General features: G+C 40.8%; 2 protein-coding genes across 7 annotated transcripts in view; one reads left to right on the top strand and one right to left on the bottom strand.

Moving 5' to 3' along the window:
• Positions 1 to 2,147: 2,147 nt before the first annotated feature.
• ARMT1 (acidic residue methyltransferase 1) lies at positions 2,148 to 13,476 on the bottom strand. Its single transcript, XM_069598736.1, has 5 exons — positions 13,269 to 13,476; positions 10,221 to 10,326; positions 9,529 to 9,773; positions 4,593 to 4,758; positions 2,148 to 3,829 (listed from the first exon to the last, which is right to left on the bottom strand). The coding sequence occupies exons 1-5, from the start codon at positions 13,307 to 13,309 to the stop codon at positions 3,062 to 3,064; spliced, it is 1,326 nt and encodes a 441-aa protein (XP_069454837.1). The 5' UTR covers positions 13,310 to 13,476; the 3' UTR covers positions 2,148 to 3,061.
• RMND1 (required for meiotic nuclear division 1 homolog) overlaps positions 12,041 to 14,470 on the top strand; it is a 36,657-nt gene continuing 34,227 nt past the window's right edge. Inside the window, exon 1 of one of the 6 annotated variants that reach the window (XM_069598733.1) lies at positions 12,041 to 13,852. In XM_069598733.1, coding sequence (XP_069454834.1) covers positions 13,472 to 13,852 — 381 coding nt within the window. In that variant the 5' untranslated portion in view covers positions 12,041 to 13,471. The remainder of the gene's footprint in view (positions 13,853 to 14,470) is intronic. The other 5 variants (XM_069598732.1, XM_069598730.1, XM_069598729.1 and 2 more) reach the window with 5 other exon arrangements.

Here is a 14,470-nt window from a genome sequence, read left to right as displayed (position 1 = left end):
CAGGCTCCCCCATCCCTGGGATTCTCCAGGCAAGAATACTGGAGTGGGTTGCCATTTCCTTCTCCAATGCATGAAAGTGAAAAGTGAAAGTGAAGTTCTTCAGTTGTGCCCAACCCTCAGCGATCCTATGGACTGCAGCCTTCCAGGCTCCTCTGTCCACGGGATTTTCCAGGCAAGAGTACTGGAGTGGGGTGCCATTGCCTCCTCTGAAAAAATATGTCTCAGTTCAGTTCAGTTGCTCAGTCGTGTCCGACTCTTTGCGACCCCATGAATCGCAGCACGCTAGGCCTCCCTGTCCATCACCATCTTCCAGAGTTCACTCAGACTCATGTCCATCGAGTCCGTGATGCCATCCAGCCATCTCATCCTCTGTCATCCCCTTCTCCTCCTGCCCCCAATCCCTCCCAGCATCAGAGTCTTTTCCAATGAGTCAACTCTTCGCATGAGGTGGCCAAAGTACTGGAGCTTCAGCTTTAGCATCATTCCTTCCAAAGTAATCCCAGGGTTGATCTCCTTCAGAATGGACTGGTTGGATCTCCTTGCAGTCCAAGGGACTCTCAAGAGTCTTGTCCAACACCACATTTCAAAAGCATCAATTCTTCGGTGCTCAGCCTTCTTCACAGTCCAACTCTCACATCCATACATGACCACAGGAAAAACCATAGCCTTGACTAGACGGACAAAAATATGTCTAGGCATGGAGAAAGCAATACACCAAAATCTTAACAGGAGTACTGGTGGTGGTGAAATAATGTCATCATTTTTCTCATTTTCCCCCCTGCCTTACTCACTTTCTATAATGTCAAGGTATCATATCAAGTATCAAGGTGTCATACTGTGAATGTCAGACATTGCATGGGCACTTTACCAAGGTAATAAAGCACGCATGTGTAGAAGTAGTCAGTCTCCTAGACGCCCCCCACCCCAACTCAGTCCAGCAAAAATAGTCAAGAGTAGAGGGGAGAAAGTTTTGTGGAGTTAGAGGCTTGAGAACAAGACTCAGTGAGGGCTTGGGCAGAGAGAGCTATTAGGAAAATGAGCAGGAGAGGGAATTTTAATAAATCTAACTCTGAATTGTGTTTCCAATTCACCCTAGGATGTTCTTAAAACCTAAGTAGAGTTTGAACTACTGGTACTGCCTTTTGCAACGGGAATTTCTTTTCTAGAAATTAAACTTTGAGGTTGAACAATGTGGATTCTGGCCATTAAAGAGTTCAAAAGGATTACTGCATTTTTAGTAAACACCAAAACGCCACCTCAAATCTGAAAGGTGGGTCATCCCAAGAAATCTTGTTCATTTGCTGTTTAATCAAAAAGTAACATAAATCCATGGAGTAAGTGCTCCTCTGTACCTATGCCAAACACACAGAAACTCAGTTGTGTCTGACTCTGCAACCCCATGGACTGGGGCCTGCCAGGCTTCTCTGTCCGTGAAATTTTCCAGGTAAAAATACTGGAATGGGTTGCCATTTCCTGCTCCAGGGGAATCTTCCCGACCCAAGGATCAAACCTATTTCCTGTCTTCTGCATCGGCAGATGGACTCTACCACTGGCCCATGTGTGGTATAACCAGCATTTTCTACCTATTTATCTACCCTTCTTCCACATTTTTATTGTAATATACCTACAAGATACTGGATCTATGTCTTGTAATACACCTGTAAGATACTGGATCTATATCTTGCCGAAAAAGTGTTGCATGAAATTTACAGACTGCTTTATCCAGGAGTTACTTCATCCTTAACCAAGGATGTTACTGTTAAGCAGTGGAAGCAATTGAAGATGCTATTTTGGGAATGTTTTCCAAGATCACTCAGCTCTTCAGCAGAAAATTCACCCTCAGTTGACCTCAGAGCCTCAGCCTCCTACATGCTCCTCTATACCTATGCCAAACACAAAGAGGCCAAACTTGCTGGAGCAGAAACAGGTGGGGGGCCGGGAGAAGCCTCTAGGCAGAGCCCTGTCTTTTAGGCCGGATGAAAATGGTCTGAAAGTAGATTGCGGTCATGGTGGCATAACTGTGAAAATACCAAATATTAACAGGAATACTGGGGGTGGTGTACTGGGGGTACACTGTATAGAGTTCATCTTTAATCTTCCCTTCTTGCCCTTCCCCCACTGAAAGATAAAACCAATGAGATTTTCGATACAATTTACAATTCATTTTATTATTCTGGTGCAAGAAAACACGTCCAGATTTATTTTCAATTTCAGTTGCAAAACAAACTGACCTGAAATTTAGTCTTTAATATAACTGTGATTGCCAATAAATGCACAAGATTATAAAAAGTGAATTAACTCGTTGGTAGTACAAAGTCTATGCAGAAGAATCTTTCCTATCTAATGCATTTTTTTTAAGACTGCACAGCAATTCTGTTCATTTAAAACACATATGTGTTAAAATAATGTATTTCAGCTGATTATGGATATCACAAACAGAATGTAAAGATACTACATTTCCTCAAGTACTAATTGTTTTATTCTGTTCAATTTTGAGTTTCCAACCACGCTTTCCACAGATCAAAATACAAATGTGTACAAATAGATATGGAAATGAAAGAAAATCCAATAACAAAATTAAAAATTATAATAAGTTATGAGGTAAGTTTTACTTTCACGTGTTCAGATATCAGTTAAGAAATGCCTCTCTTTACAAAGTATATTTAAGATGTATATTATATTATCACTGAGCCCTTAGAGCCCCAAATCAAGTAAAATTTCATGCCTCCTAGAATATTAAATACCATGCAGCATAGTATTTTTTAAAATGTTAACTTTTAAAGCAGAATTGACTTCTATTTCTGCCAATTAAGTTCGTTAGAACCATCTGAAATGATACATGACTTGAAATAAGTTATGGAAATTCCAACATCAGTGTTAAGTATCTGTAACCAGTGTAATCCACCTAGCCCCAAAACAATGTAGTGGGGCTAAGCATTCAAACAAGAAAGCATCAGAGAGTGTATAAATCACCACCGAGAAGCCAAGCTTCCCAGAGCTTTGTTGGGGCTGCCGAGTGTCGGTCAGATCTTTCTACACAACTGAAAGTTCCTACACCAAGTCAGAGTGGACCATCAAACTGAAATACTCCGTATTTCCCAGTGGTCAGCCAGTTGGGCTCAGAAGCTGTGAGCTGTTCACCTTGCCCGGGCTGCAGACCAACCTGAACCTCAGCCTTTAATGTTCTGATGCTGCACAGAGGTGCAGGGTGGAAGCCACTCAACGCCTCATGAAATGGAACGGTAAACTCCCATCTTCTGTCGCCCGTCAGCTTCCTATAATTCAAGTCACCCTTGAAGAAAATTAAATGAGCCTTTTGTAGTGCAGCATATAAATCAGGAGCGACCTGAGACATTGCACTGAATTCATGAGGCAGAGTCCAAAATATATGATCGAGGTAAACCCATCTGCCCGTTTTAATATGGTCTTCCCAGTCAACCCCACATTGGGACACCCACTTATTATTAGAATGCTTTAGTTGTTTGATTATCCAATTAAAATCGTGAATAGTAGTATCAGAAACAAACCATGGAATCGTTTTCCCATAAAAATGGATCTTAGTTGCCAGTTTAGAGGACAATAAGAAGTCAGCTAATACCAAGTCTGTAATAAGTTCAAACCCAGAATTATCCAGAACAATATCCACTTGAGTAACAGATTCTTCTTCTCTTGTTTTCTTGCAATTGCTTAGCAATGACCAAAGACGATCCATGTCGTTCACTAAAATGAAAGGTTTTAGGTCTTCCAACGAATTCATTATATTGGTCTTCTGAGAAATATGTTCCCCACCTGATAGAGACAGATCACACTTATTTCCCCATAGTGAAATCTGAAAAAGAAAAAGCACAATACATGTACCCTTCTTTTGAATAACCAATTAAAAAAACTCTATTATATAGGACATAATGGGAGGAGGGGTTGCTAAAAATGTTCACAAAATTCATTTCTACAAAACTCAATGTAACATGTCCATCCAATCTACATTTTCTCTAATAATGCTGCATAAAAAAGCTGTGGCCTCTACTTTCAAAGTATATCCAGAATCTGGTGACCTGTACCACCTCTGATGCTACTGGCTTGGTCCAGACCTGAGTTGAATCAGTAACAGAGGTACCTGTTTCTGCACTGTGCCTTCAGTCTATTTGCAGAAATAATCCTTGACCTAAGTCATGTTACGTTACTCCTCTGATTAAAACCTTCTAACAGCTTCTCATTTCAGCATGAGTAAAAACCAAAGTCCTTGCCTTTGCTCCAATGCACCCTGGCTTCTATAGGGGTCCCTGCAGCCCCTCTCCTCTCTGCTCCTCATTTCCTGAAGCCTCTTCCCCTACAGTGTTTCCCTGCTGTTAAATGTATACCAGTTTACTTTTCAACTGTTTAAATAAACAAACAGACTCAGGAGAGTTACGTTTTTCTTAGGTCAATATTATCTGATCTCTCATTAGACAACATGAATATGTAGCCATGGAACATACATCACCATCAGTCAAAATCAACTTGAGAGTAAAAGCTGCTAAAAAATTAGAAATCTATACATAAATGATCAAAATTTGTCATTAGAATATTAGAATAATATAAATTATTATATTTACCTGAAGAACTTTTAAAAATTCATTTTTCAGTTGATTTTCATCTAGGTCTTCAATAGTTTTCCTCAACTCTTGCAGATGAGTACATAAGGCAATGACAGATTCCTGAGATTCAAAGAAATTTTGGTCTTTCAATTCTTTAAATATATCAAAGTCATCGATTGGTGGACTAAAATAGGAAAAAAAATAAGTAAAACATTTCTATAACTCTGTACCTTTTTTTAAACATTTGAGTAATTGCATCTTTTTAAAGGAAAGAGAATAGTAGCAACCCATCCAAAAAATTAGTGGTGATTTTTATTAGGTATAACATAGACAAGGTACACAAAAATAATCAATTCACACTAAATAAAATTAAATAAATTAGGCAAGAATAAATACCCAAACTCATTTTAATTAGTTGTCAAATATACTGGAAGTATTAAATAATTATAGGGACTATATCCATAATTATTTATCCAGTGGGTTTTTAGGAAAAGGGGGAAAGAGAAACAGAATTTCATGACAATTGCTTTAGTTTAACAAACATTTGTTTGGGTGCTCAACGTGGCTCAGGCTCCAAATAACAAACACATGGACATAAACAGAATAGCTGAATACAATATAGTAACTGTAAAGGAGTCAAACACAGAGTATTACAGGAACCCAATGACTACCTGCTATAAAGCAGACAGCACTAGGGCAAATCTTATTGTAATGACAAGTTTTGATCATTCATGGCTTCCCTGGTGGCTCAGAGGTTAAAGCGTCTGCCGGCAATGCAGGAGGCCCTGGTTCAATCCCTGGGTCGGGAAGATCCAGAAATGGCAACCCACTCCAGTATTCTTGCCTAGGAAATCCCATGGACGTAGGATTCTGGTGGCCTACAGTCCACGGGGTTGCAGAGTCGGACACAACTGAGCCACTTCACTTCACTTACTCCCAAGTTGACTTTGACAAATGGTGATTTTTGTTCCATGGCTACATATTCATGTTGTCTAATGAGAGATCAAATAATAATGACCTAAGAAAAACATAACTCAGAAGGTATACATACTAGCATAACAGACTTTACAGAATCTGATCTTCAAAATTAGCTACTTTTTCCAGGGGTCTCCTACCTTAGGATAAAAGGCCATATGGCAGATGCAATGGGATTAATTAAAATCAAAATCAAAAACATACCAGAATTTACACACCCCAGTGATGGCTGCCTCCCTCCAGTCAGTGAGTCAGCCTGGAAAGCTACACCCTTAGTCCAAGAATGCTGTCATTGCTCACAGCACTTTTGGAATTCCTCTTTGGGGATTTTCCTCAGAACGTGTTATTAAATGTCCTGTCAGCGACGAGTATTTTCATGCTTTGGAGTTAACTTGTTTTTGGAAATAGCCAAAAGTCACTCACAGCAGTTTCAGTAGAATGAAGTGTGTAAATCAAATGGAATAAAACATTTTTGGTCAAAAATGAAGAGTGACTAAATAATAATGAGACTAATCTCATTTTGAGGTTTGTCAACTGGCTCTGAAAGAAGTTTCAAAGAATTAAAAGACTTTTTCAGCAATGGCAGCATTGCTGAAATCAATCAGTCTCTCCAGGTGAGGTAAAGGGATAAATGTGTTTGGGTGCATGGGTTCCCCTGAGGCGGTCAGCAAACTGCAGCTTGCAGGCCCTCTCTGGCCCACTACCTGTTCCATATGATCTGCACACTCAGAATGGCTTGCACAGTTTTGAAGAGTTGAAAAAAAATTGAAAAAGATTTTGTGATACATGAAATTCAAATTTCAGGGCCCATAACTCTGCTGTTCTATCAGAACACAACCACATTCACTCACATACTGCCTATGGCTGCTCTGGCACCGCTAAAGCTGAGGCGTCTGAGAGCCTAGAATACTGACTGACTGGCCCTTTACAGAAAAACCTGCAGACCCCTGTTTGGCCTCGTGGCACTGATTGTGGGATTTCCACTCCCCAACCAGGAACCGAACCTAGGCCCCTGCATTGGAAGTGCAGAGGCTTAACCAGTGGACTGCCGGGGAAACCCCTTGAGACTTGCTCCATATACTTTTAAAGAACAAACTCACATAGCTATAAACGATTTCAGAGATCTTAAAATGTTTGCCATTTTAGAATCTACTAGAGCTGTACATGTGTACACACTTGACCCGGGGGTTCACTCCTAAGTATATACCCAACAGAAATACACACAGATGTTCACCAAGAGTATGTGTCTGAATGTTTGTGGATGCAAAGGCAGCGTGTGGGGGCCTTAAGTTCTGCCTTTTGATCTGACCACTAGGGACACAGCATGTTCCAGTAAAAACTGCTGAATACTTAAGAAATATGCACTATTCAGCATGCATATCACACTTTAATAAAAGCTTAAAAAGGTCTTCCATTTTCTCCATATTTTCATTTTTCAGTATCTGAAGCATATTTAAATTTTACATATGGCTAAAACTTTGAATCTTAATTTGGATTTGCAGACTATTCAACCACTTAACTCTAAAAAACCCGAAATATACATCTTGACAAAGAAAATTCAAAATATGTTTCAGTGTAAGGGGCAAAGTCATCAGAAACATATCTTAAAGCTAATGTGTGCTTTATGTGCATGTGTGCTAAGTTGCTTCAGTGGTGCCCAACTCTTTTTGATCCTATGGATTATAGTTCACCAGGCTCCTCTGTCCATGGAATTCTCCAGGCAAGAATCCTGGAATGGGTTGCCACTTCCTCCTCCAGGAGATCTTCCTGACCCAGGGATCGAACCTTCATCTCTTACAGCTCCTTCATAGGCAGGTGGGTTCTTTACTACTAGTGCCACCTGGGAAGCCCCTATGTGTGCTTTGGGATCCTGTAAAAGCTAGAAAGATAGTCCTTTGGTTACTCTGGACGGGTCACTGACCCAGGATAGGAATTCTTCATATAAGAAACCTAACAAGTTGGCCACTTAAAAACTACTTCAAGGGCAAGGACAAATTAGGAGTATGGGATTAACAGATACAACTACTATACATAAAATAGATAAGCAACAAGGATATACAGTATAGCACAGGGAACTACATTCAATATCTTATAATAACCTATAATGGAAAATAATCGAATACATGTATATACATATACACACACACAGATATATATTTGAATCACTTTGCTGTATACCTGTAACACAATATTATAAACCACTATACTTTGATTAAAAAAAAAACTACTTCAGTGCTAGTTCCGCTGTAGGACAGCCTTTCTTTGTACTACCTATAACCTGAGTATCAGACAAACACCTAGATCTTCAAATATTTGCCTAAGAAATCCCCTTAGGAGAATTCCACACCCCTGACTCACTAATATTCTCGTTCCTGGAACTTCAAGCTAAATGTTGCCTCTATCCCTTTTTTCAAGCTACTCCTGGACCAATGGTTAGCAGCACAGGCTGGGCAGAATCTCCCTGGGGCATGGAAAGAAAAACCAATGTGCAGGCCCCACCACAGACAAATTACACCATTAGGATTTAATATAGCAATTTCAAAATCTGCATATTTAAAAACAAACCAAAAAACTTTTGCCCAACTGGGTGACAAGCAGCTGGGTTTGTAAGCTTCTGTCCTAGATTTTTCACTCTGAATGGGATCCACCTCCAAAAACAGAAACAGCATTCCTTTTACTTCTCTAACATTCGAACTCCTCCAAGCCTATTCAGGGTGCCACTCAGTGTTTCAACACTTCAGCAGCTTTGTCTGATACATGCATATTTTCCAGAGTTATGAAACCATCACCCAGAACATCAGACTAACCTTAGTCCTGGAAAGATCTCCAAATGCACTACCTGTTTGAGGAAGGGGCTTATCTGACTTACACAGACCAGGCTCCAATACTGGTTCTACCAGTTACTCACCATGCAGCCTCGGAAAAGATACTAATCTCTCTGAGCCTCAGTTTCCTCCACTGTAAAATGGAAACCATAACACCTATATGTCACTGGGTTGCAAAATAACTAGAACTGAGCTGGTATTCAATACATGACGGTGTCTAGTGTTTCCTAGTTTTCGCTTGGGTCTGTGTCCCAGGTAATATGCTATATTTTAGTGAGTGTATTCTGCTTTTAAAGAACAAGACCTAAAACATATTTATTCAGCAAATACTAAAAAAATTGTGACCTTATAATAATTTATAAAGATTAAAACAAAAAAAAATAGACTCAAGTTTATGCACATCTCCCTAAGTAATCTTTTTATTTTACTTTCAGTGCTGGTTTAAGTGCCTTCAAGTATCCTATGCTGTGTTGAGGAATGGATACCAAAGGATTCCTCTTACTCAGCAAATCTGTATTTCTGTAACCTGTGAGCTAAAAATATGATCCACATTACATTTTCTTCTGCTCTGTAAGGCAGTTCTCTATCATAATTTTCCTAGGAAAAAATTAATTAGTATAAATAACTCTATAAAAAGTTATTCTGGAACATGTGTTTAACTTTTTGAGTCCTTTTCTAATCTAGCCATTAAAAACAAGAGCGGAAAATTAAGATAGTGCATCAGAACAATGCAGTTCTGTTGACTGTTCTGCTGACTCCTTTTAGCAAATTAATTCTGACATATCTATTTTTAAAAACAAAACATATGCTTACTTTGTGTGTCTTGAATTTTTACATAAATAATTATTTCAAATTAACATTTTTTTGCTTATTAAGAACAATTTGTTGTATTCTTCAAATAAATAAGTTCTTATAAGAACTTTTAATTAGTTCCTACTTCAGATATTCAATCTTAGGTCTATTCTAAGCAAGTGGATAATAACTGCCAATAATCAATTACAACAATAACATTTGCAGAAATATCTAATAGCACCATTAATATCTGCTGAACTGAATTCAGGCTTCATTTAACTTTTATTTTAAAAATTACCATTTTATAATTTGAAAGAAAGCATAAATTATTTACATTTGTTATTTGATGGTTACAAACTTACCTTTGGATAATTGCTTCGTGAATTCTACGATACATGTAGCATTCTACAAATAGCCACGGTGAGAGAAACCACCTTGGTTTCCCATCACTTTCATTTAAAAGACTCTGTTGATATTCTAGGTACTGATTCCATATGTCAGTATCAACAAACTTTTCAACCAAAGGAACAATCGGTTTATCTGTTTGCAATTCGTTCCGCAATTTAGAAAGAAGAGAAATTGCTTTCTTTTCAGCTTCCAGGCCTTTCTGTAAAAACATGGGTGGGGGGGGTTTATATATATATAACATATATGTACATCTGTATGAATAGTCTACACTACAATCAGTTTATATGTAATTATCTTATCTATAAATATATATATATGTACACACACATATATACATAATTTCTCTAGGGTAACAAATTTTTATGGATCTAAATTTAAGAAGGAAAAAATAAAACATTTCAAAACTACAATTTCTGTCTTTCACAAACATATAAATATTTAAATTTAGAATTCTTAAGTTGAAAAATCAAAGAACACAAACAGATCTCATTTCGACATTATCTTGCCCTACCTAGTCTGCCTTTTTTTGAAGTTTCACGTTATGAACTTATCTCCAGGTGAAATGACCATTACCACATACGGAAAACTGCTTACTGTGCTTGTTAGACTTAACCACAAAAGAATTAAGTAAGAACACAATTCTTACCTCTCCATGTTTCTCAAAAAATTCACTTTTATGTCGGTGCAATGTATCAATAGCTTTCGTTAAGATCTGGGGTGATCTGTCTTTAACTGAAAGATATGCAAATGATCTAGAAAAGAGTCACACACGCAGCAGATTATTCAGTAGCATTCACACTAGAAGACTGTCATCTTTCAGTTTTTGGAACACCTCATCTAAATTTAAATTCCTCTGCAAACAACTCCTGTAAAGTAAACCAGCATTGCCCAACTCCTGGAGCAACTCAAGAAAATCAGAAAACCTCTCTGAGAGCGTTAGTCGCTCAGTTGTGTCTGATTCTTTGCAATTCCATGGACTGTAAGCTCTGTCCATGGGATTCTCCAGGCAAGAATACTGGAGTGGTTAACCCATTCCCTTCTCCAGGGGATCTTACCCACCCAGGAATCCAACCTGGGTCTCCCGCATTGCAGGCAGATTCTTTACCATCTGAGCCACCAGGGAAGCCTGGAAAATCTCTCTGGTGTATCATAAAAACCAAGCATGGTTTGTGCCTCAAATCTCAGACTATTCTCTAGAGTGTTTAATCATTCTTATCCTTCTTATTGTATTCCTTTTCTTCTCCTTAACCAGAAACTAGTCTATCAAAGTGGTAAGACAGAAACAGAATTATCCTAAAAGTCAAATAGGCTTTCCTACTAGGTTATTTACTAAATGACCTTTCCTACCTAGAAAGGTGAGGCAATGGATGTAAAACTGCCTGAAACACTTTACAGTGCAGAAATATGTAGGGAAAGACATTTACACCCCTGCTTCTCTTTGTCTATATTCTCAGCCAACATTAATTCTTTTCAAAGGTTTCTCTTGCTGCCTTCTTTGCTTCCCCAGTAACTCCTTCCATCCTCTCTGACCCTAAGCAAAATTAAGGCAAGTTACCATCTTGCTTTCTCAACCAGAAAATGAGAAATTTTTCAGAAGTGTCAGAGAATGAAGAAAGCTGGAGATGAGGAAAAATCTGAGTATACCTGAATCAAAAATTAAAGATATTCTTGATTTTAGCCATACAAAAATCAAGATTTACAGATTATCATTGTATGTATTATCAGTTTAAAGAAATACATGGTCCGGATAGAAAAAAAATTTAGCACTGTGAAGTTTTTAAATAGAAAACACAAAACAACTTATCAATTCATTTATATCTTCAGATCACCAGAGACAATGTAAAAACAAAGACAGTTGGAATACTTCTGCCCAAATCTCCTATGCTAACTTAAATCTAGGATCATCACACTTGTAAAAACTCAAATATCTTATTCCAATTTTCAAAAATAGGATTGTATGTCCTGAGTATTTCTTCAAGAGCCTTCCTCAAATGTGAACCATAAAGCTTAAAGGAAAAAAATTGCAAAAATGTTTTCTGATTCTGTGGGTTTTACAGTGAACAGGTTTTAATATGCATGAAATGAAATGAAGTCGCTTCAGTTGTGTCCTACTCTTTGAGACCCCATGGACTGTAGCCTGCAAGGCTCTTCTGTCCATGGGATTTTCCAGGCAAGAATACTGGAGCTGGGTGCCATTTCCTTCTCCACTGGATCTTCCACACCCAAGGATAGAACCTAGGTTTCTGGCATTGCAGGCAGACTCTTTACCGTCTGAGCCATCAGGGAATAGTAACTGCTCTGATTAGAATTTAACAATTACTACTGCTGCTGCTGCTAAGTCGCTTCAGTCCTGTCTGACTCTGTGCGACCCCAGAGAGGACAGCCCACCAGGCTCCCCCGTCCCTGGGATTCTCCAGGCAAGAACACTGGAGTGGGTTGCCATTTCCTTCTCCAATGCATGAAAGTGAAAAGTGAAAGTGAAGTCGTTCAGTCGTGTCCGATTCTTCGCGACCCCATGGACCGCAGCCCACCAGGCTCCTCCATCCATGGGATTTTCCAAGCAAGAGTACTGGAGTGGGGTGCCATCGCCTTCTCCACCCTTCTCCATGGGATCTTCCCAATTCAAACCTAGATCTCCTGCATTGCAGGCGGATTCTTCACCGTCTCAGCCACCAGGGAAACAACTTAACTAGAAAGTATTGCTATTTTTCTAGCTACTAAATTTCCTCATAGGTTTACGTCTCAGCTCCAGGGACTTGGATGAAGGCAGATATACCTAGGACTCAAAATTTAACGATGCAGACACTCCCTATATTTGCCTGAAGGTGAGTACAAGCTTAAATTCAGGGCCTAAGGTGCTTCTCTGATCTCAATCCGTTACTGGTACGGTCATTTTTTTCCAAGTGTTCTTGCGTTTTGCAATATTTTGCAATAAGGACACATCTCAAATGTAAACTGGGCCTTCCAATTTTTACTAACAGGTATATTTGAATGCCATCTATGACTTTTAAAAAAGCAAGACGGTACAGGTACTTATAATGGGATTACAAATTAATCCGATTAGGGATAGGAGGAAACATATTTCCCTATAGATCTCAGATCCCTAACTTTTGCAGAGAGCTTTAAGCATCCCCCTCAAAAGGTAGGTTTATTAATTAAATATAGTTAGAGTCACGCGCTGCAACACTTCTGAAAGGGGGCATAACACGCTCATGACAGTCATGGGTGAGTTAAAAATATTAATAATAACAGTATCGAACCACTTTAAAGACGCATTAACTGTTCGATACAAATTAATGCAAGGCAACCAACATCCCCGAACCATCACTTGAAGAGAGGTAGGGGTAAACGGGGATTTCCAGTCGGGATTTGCAGTCCGTTCCCGTGTAGGCAGGCAAGAAGCCACGAATCACACCGCAAGAAGGAAACTGCAAAGACAGTCCGAGCCTGGAGCCCGGCGAGCGGCCGCCTAGCCCTCGCCTCCCCGTGAGCCGTTGGAAACCGAGCCGTGGCCCCCGTGGAAGCGGAGCCCCGCGGCGCGCTGGAACTCGCTGGCGGCGGAGGAGCAGGCGCCTCCAGCCCGCCTCCGCTTCCCTCCCCCAGTACCCACAGGTTCCCCACGAGGCCCAGCTTTCCGCTGGAGCGGGGAGGAGGAAAAGGAGCCGAGAGAGTGGCCGAGGAAAGCGACACGAACCCTACGTCCCGCGCCGACAGAGACGCCGGAGGCCCCGCCATCACCGGACTCCGCGCTCCCGATTCCAACGCTCGGGTCTCACCCGCCGCAGGAGGGGAGGCGGTGCTCGCGCGAGGGAGGAGCCGAGAAAGCGAGGGAGGTGGGTTTAAAAAAACACTTTTGAATGAGGAAACTTTATTTGGTGCCTGTAGAAGAGACAAACAATGGCCGGCTCGAGGACCCGGAGATATCTTCCGGGGACGAAGGCGGGGACAGCTGAGGGCGACGAGAGGAGCGGAATCAGGAAGCAGGCGGAAGGCGGAAGCAAGCAGGGACCGGGACGTCTCAGGGACCAGGGAGCGGCTCGGGTCGCGGCGGCACGAGTCACGTGGTCCTGCGGTCACGTGAAAAGGGCGACTCACGCTCCGCAGGGGCCTGGAGCCCTGTGCGCCTGCGCAGTGCCGGGCGCTCGCTGGTTCGCCGGTCAGGATTGGGACCCGCTGCGGGGAGCGCGCCGGGCTGCAGCTGCTGCTCGGTCTATAGTCTGCGGCTGGGCCAGGGAAGCTCGCGCGCTCCGTGCATCCCTCGTCTCGTCCGGCCGAGAGGTTAGTGCACTGCCTTGTTCTCCGAGCTTGTATGGTCCCGCACAGCGGTGCCCGCCTTTGCTGCCCGCCGCCCTGAATCTCTTAGGTCACATGTTTCACCGGGACCGCGGAGGTCCCCTGCCTGTTACGGTGATCTTTGGTCGACTTAGTTGGGAGTAAAAAGCATTCCGTCCATAACACATATGAATCCTTTTTTGAGCCAGTGCACAGCGGTAACTGCAAAGATCATTTTGAGCATCTTAAGGAGTTGGAAGGCATGCTCCCAGATTAGTGCCTCTTATCCATTGAATTGTAGCCTAGTTGATAGTTTTCTTAGTTGGTGTGTTCTTAGAAGTAGGAAATGCATCCAAGAAATTGCATATTTAGGGATGCATGTTTCTGAATATTTCATTCAGAAAATATGAGTTGAATACATACTGTGTGCTGGGCACTCTGGTCACAGTAGACACAACTGAACAGAAGGCAACTCTTTATCCTCAAAGAGCTTATATGCTACAGGAGAGACAAAAATCTCCTTTCCTCTTGTTTCTTCCCGTTATAGCATTGTGACTACTTACTGTATATTTTGTTGACTATATATTATTATTGTATATGTTACTGGTTTACCGCATGTATTAT

The sequence above is a fragment of the Ovis canadensis genome, chromosome 8 (assembly GCF_042477335.2).
Source record: "Ovis canadensis isolate MfBH-ARS-UI-01 breed Bighorn chromosome 8, ARS-UI_OviCan_v2, whole genome shotgun sequence".
NCBI classification, from domain to species: domain Eukaryota; kingdom Metazoa; phylum Chordata; class Mammalia; order Artiodactyla; family Bovidae; genus Ovis; species Ovis canadensis.
The sequence above is the reverse complement of the archived record's forward strand: the minus strand, read 5'-3'. Positions and strand labels throughout refer to the sequence as shown.